We start from the raw sequence: 23,081 nt of genomic DNA, 5'->3' as shown, positions 1-23,081 counted from the left end.
GGAGGGGAAGTGGCAGTAAGGTAAGTAGCGAGCAGCATTCGGACTTGCACGGAGTTTTTCACTGTCCTGGTTTACGTGGAATCATACCATTCCAGTTGCGTTCAGATTGCTACTGTAGGTAGATTCTACCATGGATTCAAAACGTTACGGAGAGGTAGGGTTCGAGCATTCGTGATCATAGTAATTATTATGTACAATGTATCTAGAAAGCAACCCTTCAAAGTACACATGCCAAGGCTAGCAACAGTGCATTGATGTGGGACACCATCTAATCGACACCACCATTGACATACATGTACGTGACTGTACGTCTAGTGTCGGGAACTAGTCTATCACCTCCACGCTGATATACCGTACACCTGGGCCAGACCTGCAGGATGTGGATAGCTTCAGGTTTGTGTAGCTGGACACGCTCTGAACGTTATCCTCGTTTCTTGTTGTGTATTTCTGCCCTCCACGGTACATCCGCCACATGTCACTGACTGGTATCTAACCTGACTTGCCAGTACGGTGTACAGTGTAACCGTGTTGGTAAAACTACATAATTATCTTGACTTGCATTTGCTTTGGTTACCAACTCGGATCGCTTCCTCGAGCCTCAGTGGCTTGCTGTCTTCACCACTAAGTAATATCGTGCTCCCATGACCCAGTCAGGTATAGCCGGCTCCAAAAGTATTTTAAATCTGCGATCCTGATGGGGCTCCATTTCCTGGCCAAGAACCCGCAGACGCAGTCCCATCTTCTCTAAAAGAAAGCTTCTTATCCCGGTTATAAGCACTGAAGACCCAACCAGCTTGATTGACTCATACAAGTATTCTAGTAGCTTCTGGTCTAAACGGCAAGATCCTAGAGCACGAACGGAACGATATAGCCACCTCTGAGTGACTCATAGTGCTCCAAACCAGACTTCAGTGTTACTGTAGATCTACGATGTCCAATCTCCGGTCCTGCTCTTCCCTGTCATCCGGCCGGCTGCTGCCTTGCACTGACTGTAACATGCTGCAGCTTGAATCATTCAGTCACGCTTATCGCTGTCTCCTCGTGATTGACTCGCCGAGAAGGTCAAGACCGTTGCGAAGCCAGTGCAGGCATTGTGCCGCTCCCTGGAAGTAAGTTAGGGAGACAGGTAAGAGGATCCTGAGGTATCATTCTGCCTAACTACTTTGTACATGACTTACTGAAATCAGGCCATTGATAGTTTTTGCAACAATATTCTAAAATTTACAATAGAATCTGCAGAAAAGAAGCGGAATATGGTTATAGACTGTCACTTGTGTCACTCTTCTGCTGTAATGCACGGGTAGAAGCATTCCTGAGAGCACTGAATCAAGTGAGCAGCGCCTAGAGAGGCATAAGCATAGAAAACTCAACAACGCCAATGGTATACATGTACTGATGTAGTAACCAATCGCATGCTACATTCTACAAACAAGTTTCTCACTCTTCAGACAGGCGCACGATAACGACGCCTCTGAGATCTACACATGAGTTTTGCATATTCAAGGCACTATCACTATAATCAGCGTGCCACTGTATAACGTCTTGTGTATACCTGTAGGTAGGCTGTACACAATAACGTTATTACATTGAGAGAATCGACGTGGGCTTCTACCCAACTTACTTCTAGTCAGGGAGTAATACAACCATTAATTTTTAGTACAGGTCCTCCCTCGTTAGTAGATAATCTCTGGGCCATCGAAAAAGTTATCTTATAACGAGACTTATCTTGTAGCAGGACTTGCAGCTAAAGGTGAAATAGGCACTACTTCGTACTTACCGGGGCTACCCTCGATACAACATAAATTATCGATGCTTCAACTCGTTATAAGATAATTGAAAATCTCCAACATAACTCTTCCTTGGATTCAAAGGATCGTCCATATTAACGAATACATAGACATCATATGTTTCCTCGTTCTGCTTCATCCTACATGTTTTGGCCTTGGTCCTGCATGGTCAATATTATCTTATACTGAGGGTTTGGCACTCCAGGGACCTGGGCAAAGGGTCGTTATAACGGATTTTATGTACTAACGGATTATGTTGTAACCGGACCTGTAAACAGTTGTATAGACCACGTTTCGCCAGGGGATTTCAGATTTCTATTTACTAATGGGGTTTATGTACTAACCGGACTCGTTATAATGAGGGAGGACCTGTACTGGTACTCCCTGACTCCAACTATGAGATAAGAGAGTGAAATTCCTCCAAAACCCAGCGGGACTAGGTGGCGATGATAGCAGACACTCCAAAAACTATTATCACCACCGTTTGCCAGTTCATGATCGAACAGAACATTTTTTTGTGGATAGCCCCATTATCACTTCACGGCCCACGCCTGCCAAGTGCCTGTCTACAATAGTGTGTATTCACAACCAATGCCACGATGGCATATTCAAAATAGACTTCTCAAGTGGCCCGTGAACACTTAAAGTCTTTCCTCCGCTTGTTCCTGTCATGTGCACTTATCTTGGCTCAACACTGATCAACATTCCACACCAGCATAGCCGTAAGTCGCTGATCAACATTTCAACATTCCACCCCAACATAGTGATACATTGTTGAGCAGTAAGAGATAAGGATCCTTGAGCATAAGTTTCTCTTGTCACAAATCAGCGTCCTTCGCATGTAGCTGTCACCACATAGCCATGCAAAATAAACCCGATACCGTTCAGGTTTTTCCAGACGAAATTCACTGCGGAATTGATTGACATGAATGTAGAACGTACATGTACATGCACTCCACTGGTCTTCACTGGGAAATACTGACTAGTGGCAGACAAGCGATATAAGAGACAATTCACACTTTTCCGAACACACACTATTCTAAAAAGTAAAGTTCGTACATCCGCGTTGCCACCAGGCGAGTGCCCCGTGTGGGTTCCTCGGTGCCCGGAACCCCCTTTTTTCGCTAAAAATGCAGGATTTTGCTTCATTTTTTGAAATTTCCCCGGGGAGCCCCCGGAACCGCCCCTTGAAGGGCACCGGCGCACGCGCCTGACCACCGGCTATACTTGTACAATTGTGTTGAGAAACAGACCAGCTTAGAGAGTTTCGCCTGTGCCTGGCTACCACCAATCACCATGCCTGATCATACCAGGGTGGCAGTCAAACTGCTACCTGGGCTAAAAGAGGTCTCGCAAAAGTCCTTTTGTTCCCGAGTTCATTTCTTCATACATTGGCTACTTTTAGTGGAGCGAGTTTCGCCTTATGCTGTATCCGCCCAAGCCTACGAAAGGTCACCAATACATGCACATGTATACCACTCATGCTATCTGGGACATCACACAAGATCTAAAATCCTGCCAATGTTACAAGACATTCATACAGCTACAGCAGACTGCAACATACTAGTTGATATCCAGCTCTGCCCTAGCTTCTCTTACTTTTCAGTTCCCCTTTCAATTTTTCTTTCTTTCTCCCCTCTATTACCGCCATGGCGGGCTATCGCCCACATCACCTTTTCGTTGGCTAGTACCGCGTGATTGTGAATAAATAAATAACAAAATCCCACCAAGCGGCCGCAGCAGGAGAACGCCCACGCATAGCGCATACCCGGACTGTTACCATAGGGCATGTATGCTTATGCATGCCATTCACAGTCTCGTCCGGCCACTTGCGGCTGTGCCACAAAGTTAGGCCTTAGGGGCACAACCCAGGACCAGTGGCCATGCTGTCCTGCAGTGGACTTGTGTGAAGCAGCTCAGGTCGACTGCTCTATCGCACCGTGGCATAATCCACATACAAGGCTAACTGAAGGCTGTAAACGCTTTCACTGTAAGCCAGGCACTGACTAGGCCGGACACGAAAGGAGAATCAATTTCATTGGATGTACTGTTGTGCATACTGGTGCTATTATGCAAAAAAATGCTAGCGTAAGTTATTTAGTAGAAAATAATCTTCAAAAAGGGGTAGAGTGTACCGCAAAATCTTAGGTTTTATCATGCTGCATTCAGAAGCACACTGCTAATTTCTCCAGTACTTTTGCTGTGTTTCCAACTGCTTAAAAAGTCAAGTAGAGAAGGCAATCGCCTGTTAGCTAAACATAAACTTATGGATGTGGCGTTGGATGACCTTATGACTCCTATTTACAGCCTGCACATGAATGCAGGCTGCTATACTAGACGATGCAGCAACCCCAGCAGAAGTACTTGAGCGTCCACTGTGCTCTATCCAATATCGCTAACACAAGCTACTGTGATGTAACAACGTGCTATTATAGGTCACTGATGATGTACACGTAAGATGGCTACAAATTTACAACTAGTGAAAAATACTGCCCAGGTTGTATATGCACTGGTGACTGGCTTTCTGTAATGTTCACGTGAATGCTCTGGATTCTCTCGCCTACATGTACATACTAGAAATTGATGAAGCCGCGGTTCTTCAAGAATCCCAGCTGACTGGTGTTGTACAGTGCAGCTGACCAGCCTAGATAGACGTCCAGGGTCACTGGCTCGTCGGCCACCTCCAGTGTTTCCGGTGGAGCTGCCTCCGAGGCGGCCGCCGCATCATTGTCCACCCCGGCCATGCGCCGATCCGTGATCAGGCGGGCACGGCAGCTGCGCACGGCCTCGACGAGGCGTCCATAGAACGGATCAACCTGTGCACACCAAAACGCACCAAGCATACACAGTGCGCTTAGGGGTCGTCGCAACAGTTTTCTGTCATCCCTGAAACGAACATCGTTCCTTTCGTACTCGGACCCCTCCCCTCCCTCTGAAACGAACACTGCTTGCTATGCTGGACGACGAAAATTACATGCATGTACATGTCATATGTACAGCGTCAGTCGGCTTGCGCTTTTGGCTCGCACCCCTCCCCCCCCCCCCCCCCCCCGCCTCCCCCAAACGAATCATGTTCGTTTCAGGGACGACAAAAAACTTTTGCGACGACCCCTAAATCTCCCGGCTTGGCAAACAAAGAGCTGGTCCATGTGTTCTTGTATCTCATCATACAGTCACTGCCGGGCACTGAAGAACAAACAGGCTAGAATTCCATCAAGCACAGCATACCAATGTATACACAGTGACTCAACTGCGCATAGACTGTAATACATGAAAATAAGAACGGACTAGGCTAGGACAGTAGGAGGCTGACCCCCCCCCCAGTTCTTCGGTGACTGACAGCACTGTAGGTACATTATGTGACTGTCTAGCTGATGTCCTTTGTCATAGCAGACACGAGCACTGACACGTCTCCGGTTTTCTTTTTCTCTTTGCTAGAGATACGCAAAGACGCTGGTACAGTTGAACATCGATTATCCGACCACCTCTGGGCAGACAACTGTCAGGCGGTGTTCAGATAAGGCAAATGTTCCGGATAAGAAAAAACTGTCACTCACACACTTTCAGTGGTTATTACTAGCCGCACGACCTTTTTACTTTTTACTTTTCAAAATTTTCGTATTTTTTGAATGGCTCACTACATGCACAGTGCGTACTCTACGGCACGTGCGCCCAAAAAAACTGTTACGGATAATCGAATGGTCGGATAGTCGATGTGCGGATAATCGATGTTCAACTGTAGAATGTACTCTTCCAAAATACACAGCACGACAAACAACACACAATAGGGGATTACAATGTACATGTCCGTGGCAATAGCTTATGATCTTTTCAGCCACACGCTGAATAGCCAGCACAGACAAAATACTATCAGCCCAAACAGCAGCAGTAGTATGAAGCAAGTTCTCCCAATTACAGGTAATCCAGTGGGAGCGGATCACAGCATGTTCACTGTGGTTGGGTAGTGCATATCCACACATGGACGATGACTCGGGCTCGCTGAGCGAGCCAACATCCGCTTATTTTCACCTTAAAAAATAAGGAAGCATCCTTACCTGGAGTCGTATATCATCCTGTCGCATATCTGTTCCCGACGCCTCTCGTGCTACGATGTGAGATGAGAATGTTACGAACGGCATTTCCTTCGTCCAGGGGTTGAACTTCTGTAGCATAGATGGTTCTTCTTTCTTGAAGAAGATGCGAACACCAGTTCCAGCCCGTCTTGATCGTTGTCTGCAGCAAAAGGATTATTGCGGGATGTTTGGAAGACAAGAGCAGATAGGGGACAAAGGTGTGGACAAGCTGGTCAATTTGAGATGCTTTCTTTCATGCAATTAGATTCCAATGACACAGGTATGAGTACATTTGACAAGTCTTGGCATGAATGTGCATGTATGTATGATGCATGTCTGTTTGTGTATTTCATCATCACTAAGTCGTAAAGTTACTACCCAGTCGAATCACATGTAATGATAATCGTCTATAGTGATCGAATAGCACCTTTTTCAAACACCAATGTTATGTCTGATCTCTACCTACGCTCAAACTGGTTTTCAAGTTTGTAGATAATGCCCAAACATGCACACAAGTGATTGCTGGGTGTATCTGTCGTGACCTTCAACCCGGGCTCTCTGAGATCTGCCATGATAGCAGACCTGCCATAAGATCTGAAATACTCAGGTTCACTGGCCTCTGCAGTCAAGAGTTTGTCCAGCGTCAAGACTTTACTTAGTAAAGTTTACAGGGAAACACACCACCTCCTACGTAGGGAGCAACCAGTTTGCATGTCCTCAAGTGTGGTAAAATATACCGCCAGTCATCCATACCTCTGGGTTGCTCATAGGGGCTTTCCCTACATGTAGTGTGGTCATGTGTGGATCAGGGTCCAGACAGGGATAGTGTGCAACCATGCATGAGTGGAGATATACTTAGAAGGTAGTGTTAGGTACCTCCTCCCGTACCTTTTCTAGCTGGCCTGCATGCACTCGCGTACTCACCTTTTGTCTCCTTTTGTTCCGTTGGCCTGGGTAGCTACTTGCGCGCCCATAATGGCCATAGCTACCCAGGCCCTTTATCTTGCCGTTCAGACTTGATCGCTTCCTCTCTTTTCTCACTCTTCAATGTAGTCATTTCGTTCGTCTTGGTCTCTTATCTCGTCGTGACCAGGCAATGCCAATAACTTTGAAAATGTGTCCGTAAGTTTGAATCACATGCGTTTCGATGGAGAAATGCCAGAGATCTAGCATAATTATATGACGCCACTATCTCCACAAAATTGGCAAAAAAATCACGGTTCGCGTGAGACTCGGCCAAAAGCCCAGTTTTCCGCATCTGCAGGAACGCCACCACCCTCTTGGATCAAGGCGCAGATGCAGCTAGCTCCTAAGCGGTGGGAGATGAGTAGATCAGACCCACCACAAAGTGGTCAAAGACTGAAAATCCCATTCACCGCATCCATGTTTCCCTCGTGCCTGGTCTTAGACCATCCCACTATGCCTGCCTGCTTGGCAAAAAAATTGGCAAAAGAGTAGTAATATTTCCACTAAAGCGCACCCATAAGGTTCTCAATAGACCGAGGTGCCCGTAACTTCGAGGTCTGGATAAGAGAGATACGAGTGTACAGATAGCACGACATAATTATACTTACGGCACTGCAGATTTCTCCGGGTAGGCAAAGGGCCCGGTGGTCAGTCTGAAGATTGTGTAGAATGCCACGCGTGTAGTGCGACTGACCACCATCTTGAGAAAGTCGTACTTCACCACCAGCAGCGAGTTGCTGGTCAAGACCACTATGCGCTCGAAATCATGGTCCCAGTGGTCCACTCTGTGAGTTGAACGCAAGCAAACAAAACAGCAACCAGTGTCAACATAGTAATAGTTACGTGTATACGGAGCAAACAGTGCAACAAGCTGTACAGCAAACAGTGCAACAAGCTGTACAGCAAACAGTGCAACAAGCTGTACAGCAAACAGTGCAACAAGCTGTACAGCAAACAGTGCAACAAGCTGTACAGCAAACAGTGCAACAAGCTGTACAGCAAACAGTGCAACAAGCTGTACAGCAAACAGTGCAACAAGCTGTACAGCAAACAGTGCAACAAGCTGTACAGCAAACAGTGCAACAAGCTGTACAGCAAACAGTGCAACAAGCTGTACAGCAAACAGTGCAACAAGCTGTACAGCAAACAGTGCAACAAGCTGTACAGCAAACAGTGCAACAAGCTGTACAGCAAACAGTGCAACAAGCTGTACAGCAAACAGTGCAACAAGCTGTACAGCAAACAGTGCAACAAGCTGTACAGCAAACAGTGCAACAAGCTGTACAGCAAACAGTGCAACAAGCTGTACAGCAAACAGTGCAACAAGCTGTACAGCAAACAGTGCAACAAGCTGTACAACAAACAGTGCAACAAGCTGTACAGCAAACAGTGCAACAAGCTGTACAGCAAACAGTGCAACAAGCTGTACAGCAAACAGTGCAACAAGCTGTACAGCAAACAGTGCAACAAGCTGTACAGCAAACAGTGCAACAAGCTGTACAGCAAACAGTGCAACAAGCTGTACAGCAAACAGTGCAACAAGCTGTACAGCAAACAGTAACTGGGGGGATGGCCGGAGAATGGGTTTTTAGAGAGGAGAGAGAGAGAGAGAGAGAGAGAGAGAGAGAGAGAGAGAGAGAGAGAGAGAGAGAGAGAGAGAGAGAGAGAGAGAGAGAGAGAGAGAGAGAGAGAGAGAGAGAGAAAATAACAGCTCAATGTAACACTGAAGAAAAGAATGATGAGCAGACAAGCAGAGGAAGCACCAGGGGAAACTGTGGCGTTCTCGTACCCCAAACGGTGAGGGGAGCATGGTGAAGATCAGTTTATCCAACCTTTTCATTCTTTGTCAACCCTTGTCACTCTCAATGCTAAGCTAAGGCACACACTGTTTTTTAAGTCGCGTGCTTACGATACGCTACACATTTTTTGAAAACAGGGGGGGGGGGGGGGTGATGGTGCAGGGGCCACTGTGCCGCTATGCCAGACACCCTGGAGAATGTGCAAGAGCAAGAAAAGGAGTATATGTGAATAACTGCTCGAATGCACTCCTCGCTGTGCACTAACACATAAACTGACTCATGACTCATATATGCATTCACAACAGCCCGCTACATACTGTAATGCACTACAATAGCGACTCACTATGTATACATACCAGCGTAACCACATATGGTTACGCTGGATGCTTAGCACCCATACGCGGTTCCGAAATCCTGCTGACTCACCATTATGATTCCTTTTCGCATAACCTCTATAGTGTAGATAGTGCTAGCATTGCAACCCCGGCTAAACACAACACATGCACCACACACGGACACATGCACACAATGACTATGTTGTACATAGTAATTTCTTGTCTTCAGTACGTACAGCGTAAGCAGCCACATTCCTAGGATGTCTCCATCAACGCCAGAGTCCACCAGTGTCTTGCATGCACCGAAGCCTTGTGTCAGTTTCTAACAGGGTGAGCATAACACAGACAAAGCACCAGTCAAGGAACATGGTTGCCAGGTGAGCATAACACAGACAAAGCACCAGCCAAGGAACATGGTTGCGAGGTGAGCATAACACAGACAAAACACCAGCCAAGGAACATGGTTGCGAGCTGAGCATAACACAGACAAAGCACCAGCCAAGGAACATGGTTGCAAGGTGAGCATAACACAGATAAAGCACCAGCCAAGGAACATGGTTGCGAGGTGAGCATAACACAGACAAAGCACCAGCCAAGGAACATGGTTGCCAGGTGAGCATAACACAGACAAAGCACCAGCCAAGGAACATGGTTGCGAGGTGAGCATAACACAGACAAAGCACCAGCCAAGGAACATGGTTGCGAGGTGAGCATAACACAGACAAAGCACCAGCCAAGGAACATGGTTGCGAGGTGAGGATAACACAGACAAAGCACCAGCCAAGGAACATGGTTGCGAGGTGAGCATAACACAGATAAAGCACCAGCCAAGGAACATGGTTGCGAGGTGAGCATAACACAGACAAAGCACCAGCCAAGGAACATGGTTGCCAGGTGAGCATAACACAGACAAAGCACCAGCCAAGGAACATGGTTGCCAGGTGAGCATAACACAGACAAAGCACCAGCCAAGGAACATGGTTGCAAGGTGAGCATAACACAGACAAAGCACCAGCCAAGGAACATGGTTGCGAGGTGAGCATACCACAGACAAAGCACCAGCCAAGGAACATGGTTGCGAGGTGAGCATAACACAGACAAAGCACCAGCCAAGGAACATGGTTGCGAGGCACGTACTACTGTAGAACGGGTAATTTTAGCGACGTAAAAACCCTAGCGAATTTAGCGATCTACTCATTTTCGCTAAAGTTTCAAGTCGCTAATACGTTGAGACAATTAGTAGTGCACTGGTGATCCGTGAGTAAAATCGCTGCAAATCGCTAAAATAAAACGTCGCTAACCGGTTGACAATGGGAAAACGCTAAAATTAATAGTCGCTAAAATTACCCGTTCTACAGTAGCTCCGATTCGTCAGTTCAAACTGTCCTCCACCCTCGGCTGTCACCATGCCAGGGAAGGTACATACACATAATGTATACAGTTGTGTCTCCGGATATGCCGGCCATGTTATACAGCTGCGCTCGCTGAAATCCGACCCAAAATGCAAAACTGGCGCCCTGCACCAGTTCCGACTACGTTATTGTATTTGACCATGTGCACGTCCAGCTGCATTCATACCACCCACTTCCAGGGTGTCAAGGGTCGTGCAAGTTGAGGGCACCAAATGTGCACTCTGGATCGGATTTCACCGAGCGCAAGTGTAGTTCAGACTGGGACTGTGTCACTGGGTATGGGCTGACCGGACCAGGAGGATGCATCTCTTAGTCCCATGCATCTGATTATGTCTGGTTGATTTAGCTAGTCACTAGCAACAGACACCAAGCTAGCATAGTAGTCCCCACTGGGCAGGAAGGGTACACTCTAGCGAGGAGTCACTCAGTGCATGAGCGGATAACCGGATGGCTGCTAACGTATAGTATAAGCACTCCAACATTGTGAATTGAACACTGGCTTCCACAAGAACTGGAATTTTTAGAAAACTGGTTCCGCCAAGGCCGTACTTGCCATATCAGTGACGTCGGCAAACCTGCAAGAAAGCACGACTCCCTGCCCCTGCCCCCGCGCGGCAATACTTGTACATACTAAGTGTTCTGGGAATTTCACCCCCTGGGCCTCCAGCTGGGAAAGTTCAACATGCTCCCGGTAAGCTCCCGATGGCTGTCGGAAGTGTGTGCTTCCATGGAGGACCAGCCAACTTCATCAAAGGTTTAGTAGCGATAACCATCAATGTACGCAGAATACAGGGGAGTGATCTTTAGGGCTGAATCGGGTAGCATTTTCTTCGGGTATCGGGTTCGGGTAGTTTTCCACCGGTAGCACGGGTACCCGATCGGGTAATGTTTCCATGTTAACACCCCAATGCACACCCCTTCCCTCACACACTGTCTTGGTAGACACGAGGAGTATTACATGAATTTCTACATGTGCACTGTACATGCTGTCATCTGCGACTTCATTTTCGGGTACTATTCTGTACCCGTCTACCCGAGGTCCTCACGGGTAGCACGGGTACCCGACTGCCCGTGCACACCACTAGTGATATTTTCCCTGGGACCCTGGCCTACCCTTGGAAGATCCAATGAAGCTGAATTGATTAGAACATGTTGAACAAATCTGTGTTGGCACGGAATTGACATGTAATTCAAGTGAATCACCGTATAGCTGGGGTAAAAACCTGACCCTGTTCGTCAAACTGTGCTGTGTCCAAGCCCACGTCATAGCAGCATTAGGCTATATGCAGGGCCACATAAAGCGCATTCACTACCATGTACCAGCATACAGGTTCACATGGCTGCACGGAACGGAGAAGGGGGGGGGGGGGGGTGTTTGGCACTGAATGTATCATGGCACCAAAATTACAGCTATCTAGACTACCATACACAAACACACACATGCAAACACGCAAACACAGTCACACATACACACCGTGAATGCAGTCTTGTAAAGCTACCCCAGTATGAGAAGATACCAGCATGGGAAACCCTATCACATTCGTGTCTATGAACTCCATTGAACAGGTTTCATCGCCACACGAATTAGAACATATCACTGCTCACACCTCGTGTACTTTTGGCTCATGACATGAGCTCAGTGGCTAGCAGATCAAAGAAGCAGCCCTCCCGAAGACGGTAACCATACAGCAGTGTGAACAATGAATCAATCGAGCCTTTTGGGTCCATTGCTAGAGAAACACCAATTGAGCCTTTCGTCAGCAATAAAGATGCGTCTCTTCTTTTCTCATCGGACTGCTGGCCGAAGCTTACCTGCACTGAAATGTAAGTTGCAGGAACCTCCACCGGAGCTTCTCCTTCTGCTTCAGCCATTGCTCTGCCAAACCCGTTAGCCGAAGAACCCTACCCGATAAATCAGCTGCTCCCAAAACAAACGTGCCCTGGTGTGCAAAGGCAGTTTGTTCGCTAGCTCTGTTTATGATGCTCAGGACAGCGCACCCCAGTGCAAGCCACGGAGGCCAGAAGTAAGCTGTAAAGTCCGAAACTGTAACTGATATGCCAATAATTCGTGCACTGCTTGCTTGCACTGCTGCAGTGGTCGACCATGGCCTCGTGGACCGTAACGGCCTCCGGTTACCGACCGTAGATATATGCGTTGTCTGTCGCTTGCCATCACATCAATGCCATCATTGCCATGCCATGCCAGCTGACATGACGTCATACTAAAAAAAGCCAGAGGGCCGATTTTAATAGTAAGGATCAGGTTTCAGGAGTTCTTCCCATGTCCTCCACAAGGCCGAGCGGTGAGGCATAAGTGGCCCCCTCCTTGCCTGGCTCCGGAGTTACCTGACAGACCGCCACATCCGTGTCATCATAGGTGGCCAGTCTTCACCGACCCACCGAATCCAATCTGGCGTGCCACAGGGCAGCATCCTCGGCCCCACCCTCTTCCTTCTGTACGTCAACGACGCAGAAGACCACCTGCCTGATGGGGCGAAGCTGGCTGTATACGCCGACGACACAACTCTCTACAAGTGCATCACCACCCGACTCAGACTGCCAGAAGAGACTGCAATCCTCCAGCAGGCAGTAGACTCACTGGCAGCATGGGGAAGCAGGTGGAGGATCAAGTTCGAGCCCACAAAGTCGCAGGCATTGACCATCAGCCACCACCGCTCACCAACCCCCCGAATGCAATACGCTTCCAAGGAGCAGTCGTGCCAGAAGTAGAGGAGCTCAAGCTTCTTGGCGTCACCTTCGACAGGCAGCTGGCATTCCGCAGCCATATCCGACAGCTTGCAGTACGCGGAGCCCAGCGGCTCGGCTTCCTCCGTAAGGCATCGGCTGTGCTAGACCCAAAGCACCGGGCAATCGTGTACCGTGGCTTTGTCCGCCCTGTGTTAGAGTATGGCATGCTGGTGTGGATGAGCGCAGCCCCCACCACCTTGGCCCGCCTCACTGCCATCCAGTGCCGTGCCCTGCACATAATTGGAGATGGATCATACCTCCCGAGCCTCGACATTCGCCGTACCGTAGCAGGGCTCTGCTTTCTGTACAAGCTGCACTTTGTGGAGGGTCCGGAAATGGTGAAAGCCATTCTGCCCCCATCAGCAGCCGCACCGAAATGCCGCATGTCTACTCGTGAGACAACCAGATCTGCAACACATCATCCATCGCAACTCGCCAGTATTCTTCCTCCTCAGGCACGAAACAACACGCTCCGCTCATTTCCCCACTCCCTCATCGCAACGTGGAATCAGCTCCCACCTACCCTTCTGCAGTCTCCCCCTTCTCGCAGAGGTATGCACACGTTCAAGAAAAACGTCAACGACCACTTGCGGCGCAGCAAGTGGGAGTGGGCCACAGACAGGCTATGATCTCTGCCAACACACCAGCCTAATTATACTGACCGCACTCCAGCTCCCTTCTACCCCTCTTTGATCCCCTTCGCTCAGCCTTAAAATCCGATTATCAGTTCACTCCATCTTCCTACGGTGCACTGCTTTTACTATTGTTTTGTCCTATCTCAATCTCAAATTCTCCCCATTATCGTTTGCAAAGCCGGTGCTTCCCTCTTGGATTCACATGTTTCTTTTCTCCTATGTATCGGCGCACAGGAGTAACGATGATTCCGAGACCTTTGGTCGGAGGAGTTACTTTTGCCCCGCCCCCACTTCCATCCAATATGCCACCGCCCGCGCTGTGCAGCATCTGATGGTACTGTGGTATTCAGTAAAAAAATGACATAGTAGTACACTCGGACGTCTCTTATCCGGGCATCTTGGGACCGGGCACTGTCTGTATGATATTATCAGATTTGCCCGTATCTCAGGAAAACTCATCTACCAGCTGTATCATAATATATTATTATCATTTTTGAAGAAGTTTATTTGGCAGATTTTGCACATATTCAGGTAACAAAAATAATCCATCGATGAAAAATATGTGGATTACACAGATTGGCAGTGACAAAATAGCACTCGCGCATACGAAAAAAAAAAAGGTCAAACCCCCAAATTCGAAGCATTTTTGCCATAGGAACTCAGGTGAAGGTGCCCGGTAGAGAGACGAGCCCGTATCTGAGGTGTCCGAATAAGAGACGTTTGAGTGTATTGACTACTAGTAATTTAGCACTGTGTGGGCAGAGGAAGAATTCTACTGTGCAGACTTAGCCTATAGGTATGGGTATTTAGCAGTAGTCGGACCTCATCTTGGTATCGCTACATCCTGACCGAATGATCCACAATATAGACCAGGATATAGATAACCGGCATGCAGTACAATGCACTGCTGTTTTAGTGTTACATACTCGTACACAGTTCCGCTCAACGAAATTCAACCGTGTGCAAATGTCAAGTACATATAATAGTGTACGCCCTGCACTAGTAGGAGTACTCAGCCCAGTGCCCAGCGTAATATTGATTCACATGGTGGGATTCCATTGAGCAGTACAGTACTATGCTGGCCAGTGAAATACGACCGCGGGTGCACTGTCCGTACCCCGAGTCAAGCAACCCATGGCAACGTGCAGCTCCGAAAATCAGCTCAGATCACACATCCACCATGCAGCTAACGTGCAGTTTTTTTTCGAGCGAGCGGCCGGATTGCGGCGGCCTGTACTGTACATCAATGATGACGATAACAGAACAACCGTGACCTCGCACAGAAACAGTAATTTCGCAATAAGACGTTTCCGCTATTGCCACCGACCATGCTCTGTAACATGACATTGTACTACTCTGCACAATAATGTAGTGCTGTCTGATCTGTCTGTCTGTCTGTCAGCCACCCTACCCGCCACACAGACATGCACCTGAACACATACGAAACCGAGATTGGCGATGCTAAGCAAACACGACATCTTGCTATTAAAAAGGCGAATTTTTCAGTTTTCACATAATCCTAGTTGATGGGATATAGATAAGGCTCAAATAATTATTATGTAAGAGCAGAATGAGCTCAAGCAAGCGTGATACATCCATGTCCAGACAGCCCCCCTGTGCCCAAGCAAGAAGAGACGGAGGAACGACAACGAGTAGAGAGACAAGAACAAATCAAGAAGGATCTTGAATAATAGTGACAGGTGATGGAGACTGTGCAGACAATAACAGTTACTGCCACACTGCAAAGAGAAGAGTTTCAAGTGGGCATCAGTAGTTCACATTCGACCAGAGCTCAATGGAGGGAACACGCCAGTGGACGGTCAGGAAGTGAAGTGTGTGTGTGACCAGTCAAGACTCAATATTATGATGATTCGTCCATGAGCATAGGCGACCCGGGGCAAGGTGGCATATTCGATTCACTCACGGCATTTTCGGCAGCATCTGCGATGACGTGTAGATGAAGACCTGCGACAGGATGGATATGTCGATCATCACCTGAATGGAGCCGCAGATATAGAACTGCGGCGGTGTGTTCTTGACGAGGAAGTAGACTGTCTTGAAGATGTCACCAGACAACCAACAGCACACCATCTTTATGCTGAACAAGGAAGCAGAATAAACACACAGCACCTTCCACCGTTTAGGGAAAAAATGCAAGCGGTACGCAGAAAAGCCGGTTGCCTATTCCCGTTAAAATCCCATCCCCAGAATACCTCACAAAAAAAGATGAGAGAAAAGTAAGGCACATGTACTATGAGCTTGTGTTCCGTTTTATTTTTACACCATCGTGACCATAGACTTTGGGCATGATCGATAGGGCGAATCCTGAGCAAGTGCGCTCCGAGTGAGCGTGATTGTTTGGCCAAATCCGGCCGAATCCGGAGTAGGTGTACTTGGAGTGCAATCCGACCACACCGGCCCCCACACCGGGTGTGGCTGGAGTGGAAATGGACTTGGGCATTTTTTGGACAGCTTTCACAGAATCTTTGTACATGTACGATATGTACGATATGCGTACATTTTGCATACTACACCCTTGTTTTGTTCGATTGAGCCAGCGCTGCTCGGACCACACCGCCTGCTTGCACTCAATCCAGATTCGCCAATCGATGACACCCTATGTCTGTGGAGTAAAATACTTCTTCAAGCATTATTTTGGTATTGTCGTGTATTGGATCAATCAACATGCTTCAAAAGGAGCGGTGCACTCTCCATGGATATCCAAGAAAATCTTGAAAAAAAGTTAGCGCTGCGAGCAGGGTTCGAACCTGCGCGGGGAGACCCCATTGGATTTCAAGTCCAACGCCTTAACCACTCGGCCATCACAGCAGCCACAAGGAAGTTTTCATTCAACAGCAGTCTCATTTACTCTACTGTACACTACCCCACTCTACTCTATTGTACTGCACAATACCACCTCACTCTACTCAGGTGCGCTCTGTCTGGAGCACAATACGTGTAAAAAACCGAGATAAAAAACCGAGGATATGTATAATCGCGTAAACCATGTAAACATGAGGGCGATGTCTACATTATTTAGATCGTTGTCTTTTAAAAAAAACCGAGCTAAACCCTCAGCACAACTCCTGCACTGTGGAGAGTGTCAGTGAAGATGAGTTGCAGGACATTTCGGAGCAATTTTAGAGGAAGAAAGACAGTGGCAAGTACAAGTGATCAGCCTACACTGCATGCAGGAGTGCCATGCAGCGCCATGTCGACAGTCTCGAGACAAAGATCAACATTCGCGGAGAGAAGTTTGCGCGCTGAAACAAGGTCCTGGATGTGTATTCACTGTCAACATAATGGAGCGGCCAGCCAATTGCAAGAACCAGTTGAGTCTGAAGCTCAAGAAGAAGGCAAAGAAGGACGATAAATAACTTGCATTGTCTTCTGATGTTTGATTATTTCCTTGCTTGATGATGTGTGTTTGATGATAGCTGCTCACAGTTTGTTTGTTTCTGTTGGATTTAGTTATGCGGATTTGTAGGCTCTGCCAAAAAAGTGGTCTTTATTGCTGATCTTTATTACACTTAATATAGGAAAGAAAAGGACCAAGGAACTACAAGTTACGCTATAATGTCCACTAACACCACTAGTTACTTGACTATCAGCTCATGCGAAAAAATTGCACGAAACTGACTAACAGTACTAACTTTCTACAACTAACTGCCAATCAACTAGCCCATCTCGGATGCGCACTCCAACAGCCTTCCAACTAGGAAGGTTCTAAGTTATAGGAATAACATAGGAGGAGAAGGTGCGCGCAACCATGACATGTACATCCGCCAACGTCCTTCACAGCTAAGACTATCAGCTTGTGCTCGTCTTGGTTGCGCGCACCTTCCCCTCCTATAACTTAGCACCTTCCAAGCTGGAAGGCTGTTGGAGTTCGCATCCAAGACGTGCCAGAGTTGATTGGCAGTTAGTTGTAGGAAGTCAGTACTGTTAGTCAGTTTCGTGCAATTTTATCGCATGAGCTGATAGTCAAGTAGCTAGTGGTGGTGTTAGTGGACATTATAGCGTGACTTGTAGTTCCTTGGTCTTTTCTTTCCTATAAAATTATCCTTGGCTCTCCAACCGAGTTTATTCTTTATTCCCGTAGCTATGCAGAAGACGTTACTTCAGTAACGTCTGGCGCTAGCCAGGGTCCACACAGCTTTAATTTGGTGTTTGTGTGTTTGTGTCACGCCTGGCGCTATCCCGTATCTGTCCCGTACCGTACCGTACCATCAAACACAGCTGGCCACATACAGTTGGCCGCAATATTCAAATAGGGCTTTCAAACGCAAGATCATAACGTGAAGCAACTTGGTAGAATGAGTATGAATGCGAAGTGTATGGGGGAATGCATGTAGGGCGATAGTGCGGGTTCTAATCCCAGGTTATGCTAAAAAAATAGGAGAATTGAAAAATTTACAACATCTCTATGCTTTTTTTGCCTAGGTCATCAAGGCGGTAGACGGTGTCGTATTACCCTCGACCGTACCTGTCCGGTACCTGTCCCGTATCTGTCCCGTACCGTACCGTGCTATCGAAGACGGCTGGCCACAATGCATATTCAAATAGGGCTTTCAAATGCAAGATCATAACGTGAAGCAACTTGGAAGAATTAGTTTGCATGCGAAGTGTATCGGGGGATGCATGCACGGCGATAGTGCGGGTTCGAATCCCAGGTTGTCTTAAAAAAAAAAAGGAAAAATTTATATGAATTTATAACATACGTATGCTTTTTTTGTCTAGGTCATCAAGGCAAAAAAGCATAGCGCAGGGCCCTGAGCTTCCAAGCTCTCTCGTTACACTACAGGTATTTATGGGAAATAAAAACTACTTTCTCAAACAAAACGAACAATGAAGGCGTTTAAAAGACATGATTTAATACCGTAGTACAGAAGCAACTTTGAAGCAAGTGCATCGTCCATGATGAATCTCCGATGATCAATCTCTCGTCTTTGGTGATCTCCATCAAATTTTGGTCTCAAGCCGTCTGGCAATCACAGGCCGAATTAGCAATCACAGATCTTTCACCGGGCTTAATCAGGAATGTGAATGTGCAAACTGAAAACAAAAATCGCATGATCTTGCGTCCATTGCCGCGGTGAGCCAGATGCCTTGACATTCAAACAAGTGTGTACAGTCAGACCTCCCTTATCCACGATCCTCTCATATCCAGCTCCCGTAATTACAATAGTGTATGCATGTAGTGATTGAAGTAGCACTGTCCTCCTCTGGATTCTCTCTCTCCCTCTCTGTCTCTCTGTCCGTCTCTCTCTGTCCGTCTCTCTCTGTCCGTCTCTCTCTCTCTCTCTCTCTCTCTCTCTCTCTCTCTCTCTGTCTCTGTCTCTCTCTGCCTCTGTCTCTCTCTGTGTCTGTGTGTGTCTCTCTCTCTGTCTGTCTCTCTGTGTCTGTCTCTGTCTCTCTCTCACCTGTTCTCTATTATATATGTGCATCCCTTGCATCATGCCTCAAGTTCTAAACGATTCTCTCTCGGCACAACATGGGCATGGCGCCGGCGGTGGAATACAGCATATTTCCGGCCAGCACTGTGAACCATGCAGTAACAGCAATGGCATAACGCAGACATGTAAGACACATATCTTTACAGATACTGGAAGCTGAGTGTTGCTGAGGGTAGGACAGGGTATTGTAAGGCGCCACATGCCTTTGCGGCGCTTGCAATACAGGTGCTGATATCCATGGCTGCACGGCTGCTGTTCATGATGTTGAAGCCTAAGTATTTGAACTGGTGTACATGCTGAATGCACATGCGCGCACCCCCCCCCCCCCCCCCCCCCCAAACACACACACTCACGCATACACACGCACACGTGCGCACGAACAGATGGTCATGAACAGCTGAAGGGACTCACCTCATGCCAGCTGTGGACTTCTTGACGAAGTTGTGATAGAATTGCGGTGCTCCAAGCATAGCCTCAGTGATCAGCGCACAGAAGCCAAGAAACTCAATATAGGTTGTTATTGGCATCAGCAATGCTGTCAACATGATCATAGTGACCGTGAATGAGGCCAGAAACTGCAGGTAATCGCGGTAGTGACTCCAGCGCCAGAAGTGCGACCATTCAAAATCTGTAGCCAGGCAGTACAAATGAGACGTGAACATTGAGACAATCAGGTCGTGACCATCAAGACAAGACATGACCATTGGGACATGACCATCAAGACATAACCATTAGGACCATTGGGACATGAGCATAGGGCCGTTATCATCGGGACATGACCACCCGCAGCCAAAAAATTGGCAGTTGACATTCTTCCCAGTCCCCGTGTAAAGTTGCAATATCTCCCAGTTCAAGTGTGAAAGTGATAATATGATATTCATTATTCAAACATACTCATAGTACAAGCATTAAACATGTATGGCTTACTTCAATGAAGTAGCAATTTTCTAAGATGTGCGTACTGGTAATATTAGAGAGGTTCCGGAGTACGATTTTCCGTGCCAAAAACCGTAGAGACGCTACGGATTTGTATACGTCGTTTTCGAGTAGTGAAATGCTCCGGAGTACGGAAATTACGTGTTTGCCGTCATTGCCTAGGTTTACGATCGCAAACACGTCATAATATCCGCGCTAAGCCTTTTTTACTTTGAAAATTTGTACCGAAATCAAAGCTTCCCGCGGAAAATCGATGGTTCTCGTACCAAATTTGTACGTGAAAAATCTTTCTGCACTCGATGACGCAAAATCTACATACAAAACATGGTTCGCATGAAAGCCGGTCCACACGGTTTCTCTGTGCCGAAAAATCGTATGAAGCACGCCTCGAAAAAATCCGTAGCACATCTACGGGATTTCGGTACGAAAAATCGTACCCCGGAACCTCTCTATACTATAGCAAAACAAAAGGACCTCGAAATGGCTAGTTCACGGTACGGAGTAGTTTTTGAAGCAATAAAAGATGGGCTATTTGGCCCAATTTTCAAAAAAATTCCCGGGGGATGACCCCCCCCCCCCCCCACACACACCCTCCTCATCGCCACACCAATATTGAATGCCTTCCGGCGCCCCTGTCAGCTAATGGCATTTCAGACCGGCAACGGCTTGATCTGAATCACAAAGAAATTGTACTGCTTCGCAACGCATACGTGGATACCAACGGCGAAAAATGAACATCGCTGACCCTGATGAATATGGCGAAAGTGAAACATTACTACAAGCACTGCTAACCCACCAGTACACATGGTAACATGCACTACGCCGTCAAGGACTTACCCACGAAATGCCTTGGCTGGGTAGCTAGGTCATGATCAGCCGGATAGAGCGTGCATACACGAAGCAACAGCAGCATTGCCCCTACTAGCAAGATGCTTTGCATTAGAAGAGGCCATTCGAACGGATGTCCAAACCTTGACACAGACAGAGCAACAACAACACAATTACCAGAACAATCAACCCGAAGAACACCGACAAGGCAGTGTGTGGGATTTGCTTGTTCTACCTTTCCAACAAGCTGCACTGATCAACTGAGACTGTGCTTCCAATGAACTGCACAAAGACAATGATCGGAGCTCGATTGCCACCACTGTGAAAACATGGTCCACTTCGTAATCACCTACAAGAGTTAGTGTAACACAGGCAACACCAGCACCGTAGAAACCTAAATTCATTGTGTATACTGTCAACGAACGCGATTTCGTCACAATCCGGTTTTTTTTGGACAGTGTTAGACATCGCAGACAGGGATCACGGAATGTCACTGAATGACACCGTCCACCCAGGGCCGAAGCTACAGAAAGATCCGGTCAGCTTCGTGCTGAGATTTTCGAATGAGTGGACTGTAAGCTAGTATGGTGGAGTCGCCATCCCAGTGCTTTTGCGAGCACGCATCAAATCACGGGTGCTGCCCTGACGTCACCATGAGCTCCTTGCGGAAATGTTCGTGCACTCCTGTTGAAATCTGGCTCTCTGCCTTTTTCGGCTCTGACTCGCTTCGCAAGAAAAGTGTTCGCCTACTCCTCTCTTCTGTTCTCTTCTTGCAAGACTGTCAAAGATGTTCGAGAGCCCCACCCAAACGAACCCTTAGTGCTTTCAAACATGAGCATGATATGCATTTATCATGTTTATAGCACTTACCAAAATAAGATTCTCAAGATATTAGCTATCAGCAAAACTAGACAGACGTGGGTGGAAAAGCCTTCTGTGCTCTTCTTTCGCTGGATGTCCAGATATTGCGGAATGTACGGCACGATGCCGCCAAATATCATCGCTCCAGAAGACACCCATGACACCAACTGCACAGCAAATTCAGGTAAAATATCCATGCATCGTCTAGAATGTAGACAGTGCTAAAAGGACCGAATAGCTATTCAGTCTTTTTGTGACACATAATTCCTACGGGGGCGAATGAGACTAGATTTTTCTGCCAGTTCCACACACAGCCTGCGAGGCACAAGGCCTGAAAAAAAACTTCACTACCGATGTGCTACACCGCTGCTGAGTCCCCAGCACCCAAACAAACTAACGAGACAGTGGTTGAAGATCCTACTGTGAACCTCTTTCTTGACACCATCAGAACAAGATTGATTTGGTATTTTTTTCTTTTGTTCGATTATTTGAACTGTGCATGTGATCATTACGGTACAGGTCTGCTCTCGATATAAAAACTCTCACTTGTCCATAAACCTCGCTAGTAAGTAAAAAAAATCAAATCCTGCGCCGAAACGGCATCACTTGCACTCCCAAACTACATAATTTTGTTATTCACAACATAATCTTTACTTATAAAAGAGAGGCACCTGTGACGTGTGTCTAGACGTCTGTGTGTGTGTGTGTGTGTGTGTCACGCTCCTTATAAAGAAGAGGCACCTGTGACGTGTGTTTTTTGTGTCACGCTGAAGCGCTGCGGAGCAGCGCTGCCGGCCCTGAGCACGCGAAGCGTGCGAACAGTGTAGCACAATGACTTATGTAGCTAGCTAGCGGCCGCAGAAGCACTGAGCACGCGAAGCGTGCGAATCGTGTAGCTAGCGGAAGCAGCTACATGTGCACAGTACAGAAGCACTGAGCACGCGAAGCGTTCGAATCGTGTAGCCACCACCACGTGCTGAGCACGCGAAGGTGGCAGCGCTTAAAGGGGAAGTTCACCCTAAAATCAAAATCAGATATGTTATTGGGAAAAATCAGCTGAGTCGATTGGTGTATGTCTCGTCTTCATCCGGTGACTATAACCGGAGATATACGCTACTGAAATATCACTTTGATCCCCGGTTTTTGGCGCCGCCATGGCGTCACGAACCTGTGACGTCAAAGAGATAGAGGAGCTCCTGGAGCTCGGAACTTTTACTTGGAGTTGGACGGAGAAGAAAGTGAAGT

The 23,081-nt window shown here is 47.4% G+C and overlaps 2 protein-coding genes and 1 non-coding gene across 3 annotated transcripts; all 3 read right to left on the bottom strand.

The window, feature by feature from the left end:
- Positions 1-3,754: 3,754 nt before the first annotated feature.
- On the bottom strand, positions 3,755-12,450 carry LOC135804425 (tumor protein p63-regulated gene 1-like protein). Its single transcript, XM_065318294.1, has 5 exons — positions 12,185-12,450; positions 9,197-9,282; positions 7,435-7,611; positions 5,843-6,020; positions 3,755-4,603 (listed from the first exon to the last, which is right to left on the bottom strand). Exons 1-5 carry the CDS (start codon positions 12,242-12,244, stop codon positions 4,361-4,363), a joined length of 744 nt encoding a protein of 247 aa, XP_065174366.1. The 5' UTR covers positions 12,245-12,450; the 3' UTR covers positions 3,755-4,360.
- A 2,757-nt stretch (positions 12,451-15,207) lies between these two features.
- Positions 15,208-22,324, bottom strand: LOC135804424 (solute carrier family 66 member 2-like). Its single transcript, XM_065318293.1, has 4 exons — positions 21,846-22,324; positions 20,985-21,118; positions 19,623-19,839; positions 15,208-15,853 (listed from the first exon to the last, which is right to left on the bottom strand). The coding sequence occupies exons 1-4, from the start codon at positions 22,031-22,033 to the stop codon at positions 15,676-15,678; spliced, it is 717 nt and encodes a 238-aa protein (XP_065174365.1). The 5' UTR covers positions 22,034-22,324; the 3' UTR covers positions 15,208-15,675.
- Positions 16,503-16,584, bottom strand: Trnas-uga (transfer RNA serine (anticodon UGA)). Its single transcript has one exon. It is a non-coding gene; the product is annotated as a tRNA-Ser (tRNA).
- Positions 22,325-23,081: the final 757 nt, after the last annotated feature.

The sequence above is a fragment of the Sycon ciliatum genome, chromosome 1, assembly GCF_964019385.1.
Source record: "Sycon ciliatum chromosome 1, ocSycCili1.1, whole genome shotgun sequence".
Taxonomy (NCBI): domain Eukaryota; kingdom Metazoa; phylum Porifera; class Calcarea; order Leucosolenida; family Sycettidae; genus Sycon; species Sycon ciliatum.
Note: the sequence above shows the minus strand (reverse complement) of the source record. Positions and strands in the feature narration are given on the sequence as shown.